The following is a 15,385-nucleotide window of genomic DNA, read 5'->3' as shown; positions in this document are numbered from 1 at the left end:
CGACACAAGATGAAGAAAAGGCTTTATTGTTAATTCTAATAGTAAAACAGATTTTTATCTTCCTTTCTAATATAACAGTGTCTTCTTCATTTTGCTATATAATAAAGTCTCTGCATGTGCAAATGAACTATTTTACTAAAATAGTAAAATATTTTAAAACTAACAGAGAGTAAGTTGTTTTTACTATGGCTACATTTTATAATATGTAGCCATAGTTACTATTTAACTAAAACAGTAAAATAGTTCATTTGGGAATTGTGTAAAACAAACTGCTTTGTATTGTTTTTATGTTGATGAAACAATAATGAATCATACATCTCTTGACTTCAGAATTCACTTTAATTCGTTTTTAATAAAATATGTGAGAAAAACTTTGTCTTGCTTGACGAGAGAAACTGTTTCATCTGTAAAATTATGAGCGAGAACACCACAAATAAGTTCAAATGAAATACTCAAGGCACTTGTTCCTCTCGTCGTCCAGCTCTTGGGTCTCGATCTCAAACTTCTTCATGGCAATGAAGTATTGAACAAACGGCTCTCCGAGGGCGCTGCAGATGATGTGATCCTCCGCCAACGCCTCCAGCGCATTGTCCAGCTTCACCGGAATGGCGAACTCCCTCTGCTGGCCGGGGGTTTTGTTCAGAATGTTCTCAATGTTCAGGTTTCTCCTGATGCCGTCCAGTCCTGCGGCCGTCGTAGCAGCCAGGACAATGTAAGGGTTCGCCATAGCTGAGCCTAGCTTGTTGTCGATGTGCGTCTCCCTCCCGCCATGACATTTGATATTAAAGGAACTGCTGTTGTCATTGCAGCCACAGGTGGCATACAGAACTCGCTTGGGGTCTTTGATGGTTTTGGCGATGTGGCTCCGGCAGCCCAGGCCGGGTGACATCAGGCAGCTGAGCGCTGCAGAGTGGGTGAGAAGTCCCGCCAGCCATTTTCTACCAATCTCAGACAGATCTACTTCCTTTTCGCCACTCTGGAAGAGACTGCGCCGCCCATTAGCGTCCCATAGGCTATGGGAGAGCACACCGGCGTTATACAGACCGTCATCGGTAAAAAAGCTGGCGATGTAGCTGTGCTTACGAGCCATTTCTTTAATGCCAGTGCGGAAGGTAAAGGCGCTGTCTGCAGCCGCGATCCCAAACTCCGGCCTCAAATTGATCTCCATCTGGCCGGGTCCACTAGCAGAGGCGATGCTGTCGATGTCTGCGCCCATGCAGTACATGCTGTCGACCAGTTGCTGGAAGAACGGGAGGTCGTGGTTGCTCAGCAGCGTGGTGGCAGGGAACAGGAGCGTCTTTGGTCCGATTCTGTCCGGCGCTCCCAGAACACAGCACTCGTAGGTAAAGGATGAGTGCAGGGAGAATCCCAGGCTCTGGAGCTGACCGAGCAGCTGCTTCGCTATAAGGCGAGGCGAGGTGCGGAGGGGGCTTCCTGTTATGGTGCATGGATCACATATGACCCGCCCTGTCTGCTCAGCCCAAGGCAGGACTCTGAAAGTTGAAAGGTCAGGGATCAGAAGAACATCACTGCTGAAGCTGGCGGTGTTGGCGTGGTCCACTTCGTTGCTCTTCGGGCTCAGGGTCAGCTCCAAATAGCTTCTTGGCATGGGAACCCCATATATTGCTTTCTCCTGTGATGATCCATTAAATACAAAACAAACATTTCAGAAACTTTATAGGATTGTAGAGACAGAGAAACAAAATACCTTTTCTTCTGCTCCTTACTCTCAGAGACCAGCTGACACTTAAATTAAGTTTTGTCTCTGTCATTATACATAAATAAAGCAGATTAATTTGAGTTACATGGAAGAAGCGGACGGGCACCGTCTTGGACCGCGACACTCCGTGGAGGTCGGTGGCCTCAAAACGGACGAAGTTGATGTTTTCTCTGGCGATCTGCTGCTTGATTTGTTCCATGGCTGAGAAAAACCTCAAGTTGCTGGAGAATTCAACAGCTTTGTTGTCGTTATCTGCGGAAAACAATTTAACATTTGACATGAATAAATATGTTGTTTTTCTAAAACTTAATATTCAAGTGTTCGCTAAAGAACTTTTACAAACATAAAGTCTAACACCAGACACATAAGGATGTGTATAAAAATCAGTTAAGTTAATTTACTCAGTGGGGAACAAATCAATAGTGCCACAATTATTGGCGTTTAATTTCCAGGGACATTTGCTTCATGTCTTCCCCGTCTCTCTTTTCCTCTTTACCACATTTCCTATCTATTTGCCATTCAATAAGGCCACTCGTCTAAAAAAAATCCATCCATCCTTTTTCTTTACACCCTTGTCCCTCAGTGGGGTCAGGAGGTGCTGGTGCCTCTCCAGCTAACGTTCCGGGCGAGAGGTGGGGTCACCCTGGACCGGTCCCCAGTCTGTCACAGGTCTAAAAAAATATTTTTTATAAAACGTTCTAGAACAGCTTAGCAGGTTCCAGATGTTTATATTTGTGATGGTTGAACAAAAACAGGTTTTTTTCTAGGCATCACTGTCAAACAATCCCCTCTCATGTCTATATTTTCCAGGTGGTTGTCATGGAGACTTGACGACCTACAGCCCCCAAGGTGTACTTTAAAGTCGAAGTCAATGATGTGAAGAAACACCAAGCTTGGAAAAGCTTGTCAGTTTTTGAAGGTAGATTTTAATTTAAAAGCTGTAGCTTTGTCCTAATTTATGTCAATTATTCTTGAATTGTGGTCAGGGGCCACACAAAACCAGTCCAGGGGCCACAAATGACCCGAGAGCCACACTTTGAACACCTTTGCACTAGAAGGACCTCATCTAAATAAAAGATCAAAGGTTTTAAAATATGACAAGGTAAAAATGAAGCTTATTAGGCATTATGTTTGTCGTTGTCTACAACCATAAAAACTGGTAAAGCTAAATATTTTTTAAAACTTGATCTGTTTATAAATATTTCTACTAACTTGTCTTTCACCCAAAGCATCATCAGAGATGGGTAGAGTACACAAAAATACTATTTCAACATATTTTTACCCAAGTAAAAGTAAAACCTAGCCATAAAACAGTTTTTGTAAAAAGTCTACTCAAGTACTAATCAAATTATCAATCATTTAATATTTACAAATTACACAGTCCGATGGACCAAAATATAAAGTTCAAAAGAAATGTTGGTCTTTTAAGGTAAAAATAAAAAAAAAGACAATTATTCATACAAGGAGCAAAAAAATAACAAATTCAGGTAAATATATATTTTTTCCAAATGAGTTTCTTTCAATAAAAAACTAATGAAACTTTAACAAAAACAGCAGGCGTGTGTCTGGTGAATTTTTGGTTAAAACGTGTTTTTCATTCAGTGGGTAGAAAATTTTACTCAAGAAAGAATAGAAATATTTTATAATAAAATTACTGAAGTAAAAGTGAAACGTACAGCATAGTGAGAACACTCCTATAAGTAATTTAATGTAAATTACTACCCAGCTGTGATGACACTTTATGACAGTCACTGAAGTAAAAGAAAAAGTACATTGAAGAAAAAAAAAACCAAAAAGAAATTTTTTTCCAAAAAGTTACTTAAGTAAGTAACTAGCCCGACTCTGAGCATCACTGACCTGAATCTCCCGTCTCCCCCCAGGCTCTGCTGCTTGAATGTGCGTAGATCCTGACTCCAGGCTGCCTATTTGTTTTAGCAGCAGACCTGATTGAGCTGGATGCATCCACAGTGGGGGGCAGATGAATAGGCGTACTTTCTCTGGAGCTGCCCCCCCTTCTGGAAGCATCAGACTGAGGTTTGAAGGTGCTGAACGTCCTGTGAGGGTTGTCATCGTCCCCCCGTTTCTCGCGTCCTACACCGCCGCTGCTGCTCCCATGGAGGTACGTAAACGGACTTCCTGGCTTCTCCTCCTCTCTCCCTCGCACGCTGAGCAGATGACTGTCCCTCAGGATGCTCTTCAGCTCCTCCATGGTCTGCTGGTGGACACCCAGTCCACCAAACGACACCTTAGTCTGGGATGATTCGTCCTTCATCCAGTCCTCCCTTTGTGGACGTTCCTCCAGTCGCAGATCTTCATCTTGAGGGCCAGATGCAGAAACTAGAAGAGGCGCTGACGGCATTTCAGAGCTGGTCAAACATTGGTCAGGAGATGGATCTCCTCCTCTGCAGCTTTGACCCATCAGAGGTATAAACTTCTTAGTTACTTTAACTCCTTTCTCTTCTTTGCCTAGACTCATTTTTGTTCCATCTGTTTGGTCTTTGCTTCTGCTGTGACTCTCCTGTAAAAAAAAAAGTCCCAAAACTGGTGCTGAGACACTGACAAATCAATAATTAAAGGATTTTATTTGTCTTTGGATTCCTTCAATAAAAATGTGTTGGCACTGAAAAATTATAAGACAACATTTTTGTTGTTTGTTCAAACATCTTTGTAATAAATATTACAAAAATGATTAGCCTTGTAAAAATAGCTCCTTGTTCTACGCTTTACTTTACCCTCGGCTACTGACAGAGTTGGGTAGCAACTAGTTACATTTACTTAAGTAACATTTTGAAGCAAAAATATACCTTTAGAAGTATTTTTACTGCACTGTACATTTTACTTTTACTTGAGTAATTTCATTATTAAGTATCACTACTCCTACTTGACTAAACTTTCTGGATTTTCTACCCACTGAATGAAGAACAAACAAATTTTAACCAAAACTTCACCAAACACAAACACATACCTGCAATTTTTGATAAAGTTTCATCAGTTTTATTTTGACAGAATCTGAATTGGAAAAATTTTCTTTTGCCTGATTTTGTTATATAAATTATTTTAATTTCAGTCTTTAAATTACCTAAATTTAAAGCTTTATATTTTGGTCCGTCTGATTACGTAATTCTTAAATATGAAATGATCAATAATTTGATCAGTTACTCAGTACTTGGCTGGGCTTTTAGCCAAAAACTCTTTTACTCCTACTTGAGTAATTTCTTGGACAGCTACTTTTTAAAAATATGTTGAAGTAGTACTACTCTTTATTGAGTATAATTTTGGGGTGCTTTACCCCTTAGTTATTGAGAAGCGATTGTTTGTTGACGCTAACGTTTGCCCGTGATGTATGTAATGCGCCAGTTCGACTTAGCTTACCGGAAGTTGCCGGTGTTCTGTGCTGCAAACAACTTTTAGCTTTGCTAAGCCGAACATAACGGCTGTTAATGCTAATTCAATGTAGCAAGCACAGACTGAACGGTTTCGCTCACTTCCTCTCCCACTACAAAACTACGTCTAGTTTTGTAGCCTAAAACTAGACGTAGGCTACAATTCTAAAATCGCGCAGAAAATCGACGTCGACAATCGACTTTCACTGATTGGCCCGGTTGAAATCCAAACGGAATCCAAATGAGTGGGCGACAGATTAGAGGCGCGATAAACGGTCAGGCTAGTACAACAAGAAATTTAATAAGCGTTATGAAGATACATTTTGTACTTCACCACAAGATAAATAAAATAAAAGACAAAAAACAATAAAAAATATTTGAATCATTGAAAATAAAAGATACTTAATTTATATTTTTAGATTAAAATACAATCTATATTCGTTGCACACCTTCACAGTAAATTCAACTAAATAAAGACAAAAAAAATAGATGTTGAATTGTTACCTTGAAATCTTCAGAGTCATTCATGTCTGTCTTTGTGCTGATTAATTGGAAATTGGAATTTGATTTGCCCCCATTTGAAGGCAGAGCTTCACTTGCACATTAATTTTTATAGACAATTGGTACAATGGTGACGGATTAGAACATTCTCTCCAACCCTGACAGCCACTGGAGACCAGCTGCAAACTGGGACCAGCCAGCCACTGGTAGGGACTGAAACATTGTTGCTCTCATCCCATTGGTGGAAAACGGGAATAATTGAACTGCAGAGCTAAGCAGTTTCCAGAAAGAAAGATCAGGATTTCTAAACCTATTATCCAGAGTCTGGTAGAAGTCAGTTAACTGACATTTAGTCACCAAAAAGGCAGAACATTATCATCGGTTTTTGTTGACCTTTTCATGGGATTTTGGTTCTTAGCCTTTACAGGTTTTGATGTAAACTGAAGGAGATAAATAACCCTTAATTTTAGCTTCCAGAAACACTGATGTTCATTGATCTTGATTTTCTAACCTCCACACATGATTTTGGTGTTATTTGAAAGTACTCTTCAGATGGTTGTTTGTTTTGACAAATAACTTGAAAATCTAAAAAAAACACACCTATAATTTGCAACTGGAAAATGTGCTCTGAAAAACTGTTTGGGAATTTTATACAAGTAGTTAAATAACAGTTCAACAGTTCAACAGTTGAAAACTTACACCTTTTAATTCTGAAATAGTAACGAAAATGAAATGCAATAACTATGATTATAATTCATCTAATAATTTACAAATCCTGTAAAAGTAGGACAATATTCAGAGCTAGACTGGTCTCCACCAGGAGGCAATAACATGAAAAATTATTCTATAATGTAATTTGAACATTTAACTATTGTGTGGTGAAAGAACACATACAATGAACATTATTAGCTACTTTATTTTGTTTTGTATTACTTTAAAAAAAAGTTTATCATGTGATCAATGAAGTATTTTTGAATTTAATTAAATAATCACTATGGAGATGTACACCAGTGTTTCTATTCAACATACAATTGAACAACAAATCAATCAAGTTTGATGAGTGCCGAACAGAGGTTGCTCCAGACTTTTTGCATGATGTTTTTAAAAACTCTCTGTATTGTTAGGATTGTTAGTTTTTTTTAATTCCCCACTGTTTGTTCAAAGTATCAATAAATACCAATAAATTTGAAAATATGATAAAATTCAGTTGCGGTGTGCAGATTAGTGCTATAAATCACACTTCTCCATGTGATGGGTGCCTTAAATGGGAATCTTTTTCAGCAGTACTTGTTTATGTGGGTCTATAATTTCTGTGTCCCGCAGTCACACCCATATGATTACCTAAATAGTAATAAATTGTTCTTTATCGTTATCTCACAATAGTACCACAAAATACTGTGGTAAATTTTTAAGTCCATATTGCCCACCCCAATGTACATTTTATACAATAATAAAATAATATATGGGGAATATATATATGCAATATGTTTAATTGCGATGTTTATTGATTGTTATTCTCCTCCAGCAGTAATGATCCCACTTTTTTTTAGCATATTTTATTTCCTTCCTTTAGGAAGGAATTAACAGCTTACTGTTAACAATTAACAGTTTACTGTTAATTTGTTGTTGAGAAACGAGTCAAACTGGTTCCATAGTTTCGCAGTAAAGTGTGCGGGTCGTGTTTTGAGTCGTGTCCAGTGTCCCGGGCGTCAGAAACCACCTGACCTGCGCCTCCTCGGGATGAGTCTGGGCATAACACTGCACATTTTCAGGGTGGGGTTTCCAGGGATTGCATCAAGGCAGTGGCAGTGAAACACAAAAACAATCGAAACCGGAAGCAGAAAGTTCAAAATAAAAGTGCCTGTATCATGAAAGTTCTCTTTAGAGTACATTTTATAGACATTGTCAAGAGCTGCAGGTCTGATCAGCAGGTCCTGCTATCTCTTGATAATGATTTTACCTTAGTAAATAAGGACATTAATGCAGCATTTGCACCAAATATTTGCAAGAAAAACAATGAATAACCAGTTGCGCCAGTAGAGTTTTCATATCTGAAGAGCCCTTACACACCCTGTAGTCTCTATGTATCAAGAAAACAGCTTTAGTTATTGATTTGGTTGCAATTTGTAAAATGTACATTCTCTTTTGTGAACAATTAGCGATATGACAACCAAAAGACAGCTTTTGAAAGAATAGCAGAAAAAAATAACATGCAAATGATTAGATTGTGCTACAATTTTCGATTAAAAAAAGATGTGAATTATACAAATATTGCACATGACACGAGATTTGTATCAACCTTCACAATATAAAAATTCTGGTAAATGAAGTTTATAATAGAGTATCAAATTACAGCAGGTATCATTTCAAGGGACTTTTCTTAAAGGCCCAATTCAGATGAAATTACAAAAAACAGTTTCAGTTCATAGCAATACAAAACAATCATAGGGTCGCATTACTATTTCTTTTACAACGCAGTTTAATCCAAGTTGTAATTCAGCTCTAAGTTATCTGATCACAAAATGTAAGTTAGTGAAACGTCATATACTTAAGGAAGTCTAAGTAACTGCATGAGACATTTAATCCTGAGCAAGCATGTCATGACTAAATAGGACAACTTTGTATTTGCAGCACATCATAATTCACTGGGGATTATAGGAACAAAAAATGTAAATTTTAATTTTAATTTTTTTTGACCTGTTCTCTTCAGATTGATAAGTAGATTCCCAATTCAAAGTAGGAGTGAGTATTTATCGTATTATAATTTATTATGACAAATTTCTTGTAACAAAACTTTGATTTGTTGTTGACACAATAAATTCCAATGAATTACAATTTTTTTTAACTGTCTGTTACCTAAAAAATAGTAAGTAATTGTTCTTATCACCACTTTTATCATTATCACAGTAGTGCCACAAAATATTGTGATAAACCATTAAGTTTATATAGCAAAAAAGCCTAATTTCATTCACAATAAAAAAAGGCAGTTAGTCTTGATATGAATCATTTGTGTGTGTTTTAAATATTGCATGCTGATGCTTGTTTTTATTCAGGCAGTCTTTTATTGTGAAAGTCCTAACCGGAAACGTCACTCGGCGTTGCCTCATCTCCGGTTCGTGTCAGTGTCTTCTTGCCCGGCAGATCTGCAGACTTCGGCTCAGCTCGGAGAAACAACACCGGATTTTATGGTGGAGAACCGTTTCATATTCTGACCGTTTTTCTTGGGACCGGCTGTATGATTAAGCTACAATCTTCAATGAGTAAGCATATCCCAGTAAGTAGCGGTTTTTCTGGCTGCCATTTTGTTTTTCTGTGTGTTTTTTCCAGGCTCACCTCTTCGGGTTTTGTTCTAAAATCAGGACGGAAGCTCTCACCAGCTGGCCTTCACGTTTCCTCGATAAAACCGCGGCCTACGCGGCACAAATTTAATAAAATTTCTCCTTACTCAGACGTCAAAGTCTTTAATTTTTTTTTAATTTCGCTGCAGAAAGTCAAAGTAAACTTATTTCTGTCCATGTTTTTAACGGTAGTGAGGGTTTCTGTGCTGGTCGCCATGCTTTGGAAGCGGCGATCGGATGCGCAGCTGAACCGGTCTTAGCCGGTCTCTCGGAAGTTTCTCCTGGTTGAAGTTAACGTATCTTTTGATTAAATCAGTCACAAACACAGACAATACTTTCCTTTTTGGGTTTATACACTGCTTTTTTAAAATGAAGTTGGCAAAAGGCGTTGTTTTTTTTTACCCTAAAAAGAAGGCTATGTCTTCAGGCCTCTGCTATGTGATGGCGCCCCATCTGAGCTGGGAGGACACGTTTAAAGTTTTTAACGAAATGGCGAAATTATATTGGTTAATAAAGGATGAATATATTCTTCTATGTTTTATCTTTATACATCGCCTCCCTTTCTAATAGCTTCTTTGTTCGACCCACAAAATGTCCACCAAATGCTACCGTTCAGCCAGAAAATAGCGGATTATCGCAGCATAATTGAAGAGCTTAGGTTTTAGATTTGCCATAAATGAGGAAAAGCGCCATTGGTGGAAAAACTGGGCTTCAGAGTTCTTGTTAGTGTAATGGTCTGAAACATTAGGATCTGAAAAGACAGTAAAAAACAATTTAATAAGCTTGATGGTAAATTAAAACAAGAAATATTATGAAATCTGTAATGGAGGCCTCATGAAAAAAAAAAAAATCTGGCATAGATGTCAGAAATGACACATCCTTTGTATAACACTGGTGGCCATTACATAAGATGCTACACAGCATTACTGTAGGTGATTTCCTTTCCCTTATTCCATATCATCTGCTCTGCTGCAAATTATTGTTTAGTTTTAGTGGACAACCCCATTAAAACGGATTAATTTACCACCTGTTGTGTATATGTTCATGCACATTTTTACTCTGTAGACCTTTTATAGAGTTTAATTTTAAATCACAGTTATGCATTGATTTAGTTTCTTTATATTGACATGTTTGTTACACTATTGGATCAGGATTTTTGCTCTAAATAGTATATTTTCATTTCTCCCTCAATATCTTAAATATTTTTGTCTGTCACGCATAACTATTTAGAGATATGCAGACATATTTTTCAGCAGAAAAATTTTACTGACGTCAGTGTTTCCCAGCCCTGATACTCAATGTAGTCTGCCCTGCATGTTTTAGATGCTTACCTGCTTTAACACAACTGATTCAGGTGATTACAGCCTGTTAATCAGATATCATTTGAAGTCAGGTGAGCTGAAGCATGGAAACACCTAAAACATGGAGACCAGAGTTTGGAAAACATTGTTCTACATGAACCATACAGAATTTTCTCTGATTTCTGATATCTCCTTCTGATTTTCTGGCACTACCAATTCCAATTTTACCAGACTTAAAGATTTTTACTCAAGAACTACATTAGCAGAAGATGTAGGAAGAATATTTTATCTCAAGGCAATCTAACTGGCAACAGTTATTAATCATCTTTTGAGCAGAGGTGACATCACCTTGTGTGAATGAGGTCACTGTAGTCAGACACTGCAAAACACTATTTTACTGTTTTAAAGCAAAATAATAATGGAGAGTTCATATTAAACTGGCTTTATCACTTTATATTAGTGATTTAGTAATTAGTGTGGTTAGCATTACAAATGACAACATAGAAAAATGTGATTACTACTTTAGCAGTTTGATTTCAAAAAGGCTGCCAGTATTACTAAGTCTGGCATTTTTCATCACAGGCAAAGGTTAAACGCCTCAAAGGCCAAGTCAGAGTAATTTTGCTCTAGTCTGCCTTTCAGCGCCAGAGGTGGAAATCATAATTTGATTCAGATTTAAAAGGCTATAATGTGATTATAAGTAGATTATTGACACGCTCACACAGAGACCTATACCCACAGCTTATAATATAAAGAGCTTTCATATGAATTAAAAACAGATCAGAAACCAGGGCTGGGCAATATGACTGAAAAATGTATCACAATATAAATATTTCATATCAGTTGATCAATAATTATTGATTAGGTTTTTTTATTTTTAAATATCTGACGTCGGTGTTGCAATTTTCTCCTTTCATTCTACTCTTGTTTATTTTTAAGCAGCTTTTTTTTAAAAAAAAAAAACTGCTACTGCATAAATTACTCAACTGGTGTTGCTAGGTAACCACATAGTGAGTGAGTTGCTAGGTAACCACAGAAGGAGTGGTTAGTTGATGCTACCAACCTCGCTTAGCTATCTGTGAGAGGTTGAGCAACTGAAGTCTTTCTCATAGAAGTATCTTAATCTTTAAATGAGTCCAGAGGAATTTAATCTATCATGTGATTTATTGATTTATTGCGACAGCCCTATGCGTCATCAACCAAATTTCTGTGTTTTAACAGATTATTAAGGACTTTCTTCCACAGAACGAGTGGTTAGTTGATGCCATCAGCCTTGCTTATCTATCTGTGAGTGAGCAACTGAAGTCTTGCTCATGAAAGTATGTTAATCTGTAAATGAGTCCAGAGGAATTTAATCTATCATGTGATTTATTGTGACAGGCCTATGTGTTATCAACCAAATTTCTGTTTTAACAGATTATTAAGGACTTTCTTCTGTTTTTTTATTGTCTCATTTCACAGCAGTTCTGTGGTGTTCTGGGTCGCACATTTATGGAGTTTCTGAAGGGCAGTGGAGACTACTGCCAGGCTCAGCACGCTGCCTATGCAGACGAGTGAACAGCAAAGCTTGCCATCCATTTTACATACTTGAGCCACCGGAGGGACCCTGGAAAGTTTACAGGACCGGGAAACCTCCCAGAACCAGCGATACTTCAGCCTGGATGGGGTAACTCCACCCGCTGCACACTGCCCTCGTTGGCTTCCACCCGGCCAGACTCAAGGTGGAACCAGCCTTTTTTGGGTTTTTTTTTTCTGTTTTACTTTCTTTTCTTTTGATTTCATCCCAAAGGAGAGGATTTTAAGTTGCTTTTCTAATTGCCTGCCACTTTGTCAACTGGCATCTCCTTCAAGTTGCCAGCCATTTTTGATGATTTAGCTTTGCCAACCTTCTACAAAGACCGGGGGATCTTTTGTTTCTGGGCTTCCTTGAGCTCATTGGACCTTTGTGTTTTACATTCCCTCTAACTGTTTACACTTGTGTTGTCTTGTTTTTTTGGAATAAGTTTACGTTTTGTTAACCATTTTTACATCGTTACAATGGCTCGCATGAACAGACCAGCCCCTGTTGAGATAACCTACAAAAACATGAGGTTCCTCATTACCCACAATCCCACCAACGCCACCCTGAACAAGTTCATTGAGGTGAGATACGATCTCCATTCTGAGTTTTTGCCAAATCAATATGAATCAGTGAAATAGGATCTAAACTTTTAGGTTTTTGTTGAGTAATGCTGCTGTTGTCTTATAAGCTTAAGACAACAACATAAAACAGTAGCAGGTTGCAGCAAAAAATGCTAATTTCCACCTGCACCTCGTGGACATGTTGATGTAATAAAGCAAGATTTAACAAATCATGAATTGGCGAAAAACCAGTATAATAATTTATTGCATAGATTTCTAAGAATTCATTATTCAGATCTCACTAAAACCAACCAAACCAAATTATAAACCAACAAACGAATCATAAAACTATTTCTTTGGCTTCATTAATAATGAGATTTGTCACCATGTGGTGACCGTTTACTATAAGACAGATAATCTGATTAAAAAATGTATCTCCTCTGCCTTCTCCCAGTGCTGACTAGAAACAACCAATCAGAGCCAAGAGGTGGGTCTTGGTGCTGTCAATCACCCTCCTTTGCAGCTAGCGTAGCCTGTTATGAATGTTCAGGGCTAGTTGGCATAGTCACCAATGACGGCAGATGAACTTTTCCTGTCACTGAGTCGTTTCTCTGTCATTGCCACATTGAGCAGCGAGTACATGAGATTGATTGACAGCATGAAGACCTTCCTCCTGGCTCTGATGGGTTATTTTTGGTTGAGAACGGAGCATTTCATCAGACGGCAGTGGTAGCTGAGGGAGGAGTTGTTGGAGGAAATTGATATTTTCACAGATTATCTCTTATACAGTCACATTTTTAACAAGTATGTAAAAAAAAAAAAAAAAAAAAAAAAACTTTTTATAAGTTACATGCTGCAGCTTTAACACACATTTTTGTCAAATGTGCAAACATTTTATAACTACAACATTTTGAAAATGGCCAACTATTCAAGTGACCCATCATGACAAGAGAGGAGTTTTATTATAAAACCTACACTTTTGGATGCTGGATGCTGCAATCGCCTCCAGAGGGCGCCCTTGTGACTCCAGATCTCAGACAAATTTTCTTAGAGGTGGAGCAGCAGTGTCATTAAGAACTTAATAAACTAAGATATTTGCATCAAAGTTTTATATATATATATATAAAGTAATATTTAGAAAGTATATATCAGAGATGGTATTGTCTAGATTTCTTGCTATGAATCTTTATTTTGATTCAAGAGTTTTTAAAAGTGTTTTGCATGCCTGTGACCAGTTAGTCATAAAATATGAAGAAGCATATAATTTACATAAATATGGAAAAGCAGTAAAACTAATCACATCAGGTTTCCTAATCAGTTGTCGATATTTTCCCGCAGGAGCTGAAGAAGTATGGTGTCACCACCGTGGTGAGAGTTTGCGAGGCCACTTATGATTCCACCCTGGTGGTAAAAGAGGGGATTCAGGTTCTGGTAAGTCCAGTCCTGTTGCATGGCTGATTAGCAGCAGTTAAACTGTCTAAATTAATCTCAGGATAAAGTGAACATTTCCACTTTGATATATTTTTTGAAGGGCAATTTTCTTTTTAGAGACTTCATATTCTATTATTTTGATGGTTTTGATTGTGAGTTTTTTCCCCCTCATTTTGTTTATTATTTTGAATATTTAAAAGTCTTTCAGATCCAGTTTGAAAGACTGGATCATTGTAAACATTCTTTACAATGTTGAAGTTTTAGTCTTTTAGAGGATGAACTTGCAATATTATGCTGTTATTATATTATTTCAAAATGGTCTCAAAATAATGCAATACTTACTGGGACAATTTATCGTCCAGCAAAATTTGTTATAGTGACAGGGCAAAGCAGCAGCAGCAGCAGAAATATTATTTTCAGTTCTTATAGTTAATTTAATTTCAAAGTTAATTTGATGAAGATTTGTGTTTTCTGGGGGTTTTAAACTCTGCTGTAAAATGATGATCACAAAAATCCACTTTTTTTTCTAAATCTGTAAAATATTTTGTCAAAATGTCACAGCAGCATATTTTTCTAATCTTACATCAGCATTTAGTGTATAATTAGAAATGGATGTTCAACACGTTCCCCCTCCGTTTCTCTTTCCATTGTAACCAGTTCAACCACTCCTTGTTTCCAATAACAGGGATCCATGACATCATTTCCTCTTTTTCTTTTACCACTCATCTGCCGCAGGATTGGCCGTTTGATGATGGCGCTCCTCCCTCCAACCAGATCGTGGATGATTGGCTGAACCTGCTGAAGCTGAAGTTCAGAGAGGAGCCTGGCTGCTGCATTGCTGTCCACTGTGTGGCAGGGCTTGGGAGGTAGAAATCCATCTTTATTAATGATGCAGGACTCTTTTTGCAACAATTAAATTAATCAAAATATCCTCTAATAATAATAATATGCAACAACCAAATACCTCGAATGTATCCAAAATTAATGAATTATATTGTTGGCCATTTTAACACAGGTTGTTGTTTTTTTGCGTTCTCTTCCTTACATTTTACATCGGACTATCAATAAAAGCTACTAGTGCCACAAAAAATAATTATCGACCCAATATAAAGATATTATTTTGTTTTTTTATAAATTTTGGAAAACTTTAAATTGGTACTTTTTTTAAGAGTCAACCGTTTTTGGTCTTAATGAGAGAATTGATGACAAAGCTTTACATTTTTGCTCCTTAATTTTTATTGTTTTCAGGTATGTTATCAGTTATTGGCCTTTGGAATTAGAAAACTAAACTATTGAATATTACTTAAAAACGTTACTTAACAAACTCATTTAAATCTGCGTTAACTAACTCATTTAATGTAAATTTAACTCAATTTACATTCTGATATTTTTGAGGGAAATTTTATTTATGAAGACGTCACAATTCATTTTGTTTGTTTTTGGTTGCGTTTTATTTTTGGATATGTAGAATATCTTCCAATTCCAGTCTTGCATGTTTTTTTACAAAATTAAGTTTCAGTTTTTGAGAGAACAAACTGGCATTATTATTCCACTATCAACATAGTACTTGAAAATTGTCTCAAAACAACA

General features: G+C 37.2%; 2 protein-coding genes across 3 annotated transcripts in view; one reads left to right on the top strand and one right to left on the bottom strand.

The window, feature by feature from the left end:
- Window positions 1–320: 320 nt before the first annotated feature.
- Window positions 321–5,792, bottom strand: lgsn (lengsin, lens protein with glutamine synthetase domain). Its single transcript, XM_007574661.2, has 4 exons — window positions 5,608–5,792; window positions 3,578–4,238; window positions 1,806–1,972; window positions 321–1,633 (listed from the first exon to the last, which is right to left on the bottom strand). The coding sequence occupies exons 1-4, from the start codon at window positions 5,629–5,631 to the stop codon at window positions 440–442; spliced, it is 2,046 nt and encodes a 681-aa protein (XP_007574723.1). The 5' UTR covers window positions 5,632–5,792; the 3' UTR covers window positions 321–439.
- Window positions 5,793–8,714: 2,922 nt separating this feature from the next.
- The window catches only part of ptp4a1 (protein tyrosine phosphatase 4A1), an 8,627-nt gene continuing 1,956 nt past the window's right edge, over window positions 8,715–15,385 (top strand). Inside the window, exons 1-4 of one of the 2 annotated variants that reach the window (XM_007574659.2) lie at window positions 8,715–8,878; window positions 11,708–12,385; window positions 13,703–13,795; window positions 14,531–14,661. In XM_007574659.2, the coding sequence (XP_007574721.1) occupies window positions 12,281–12,385; window positions 13,703–13,795; window positions 14,531–14,661 (329 nt within the window). In that variant the 5' untranslated portion in view covers window positions 8,715–8,878; window positions 11,708–12,280. Of the gene's footprint in view, window positions 8,879–11,704; window positions 12,386–13,702; window positions 13,796–14,530; window positions 14,662–15,385 lie in introns of both variants that reach the window. The other variant, XM_007574657.2, reaches the window with a different exon arrangement.

Source organism: Poecilia formosa, unplaced genomic scaffold (assembly GCF_000485575.1).
Source record: "Poecilia formosa unplaced genomic scaffold, Poecilia_formosa-5.1.2 Scaffold358, whole genome shotgun sequence".
Taxonomy (NCBI): Eukaryota; Metazoa; Chordata; class Actinopteri; order Cyprinodontiformes; family Poeciliidae; genus Poecilia; species Poecilia formosa.
The sequence above is the reverse complement of the archived record's forward strand: the minus strand, read 5'-3'. Positions and strand labels throughout refer to the sequence as shown.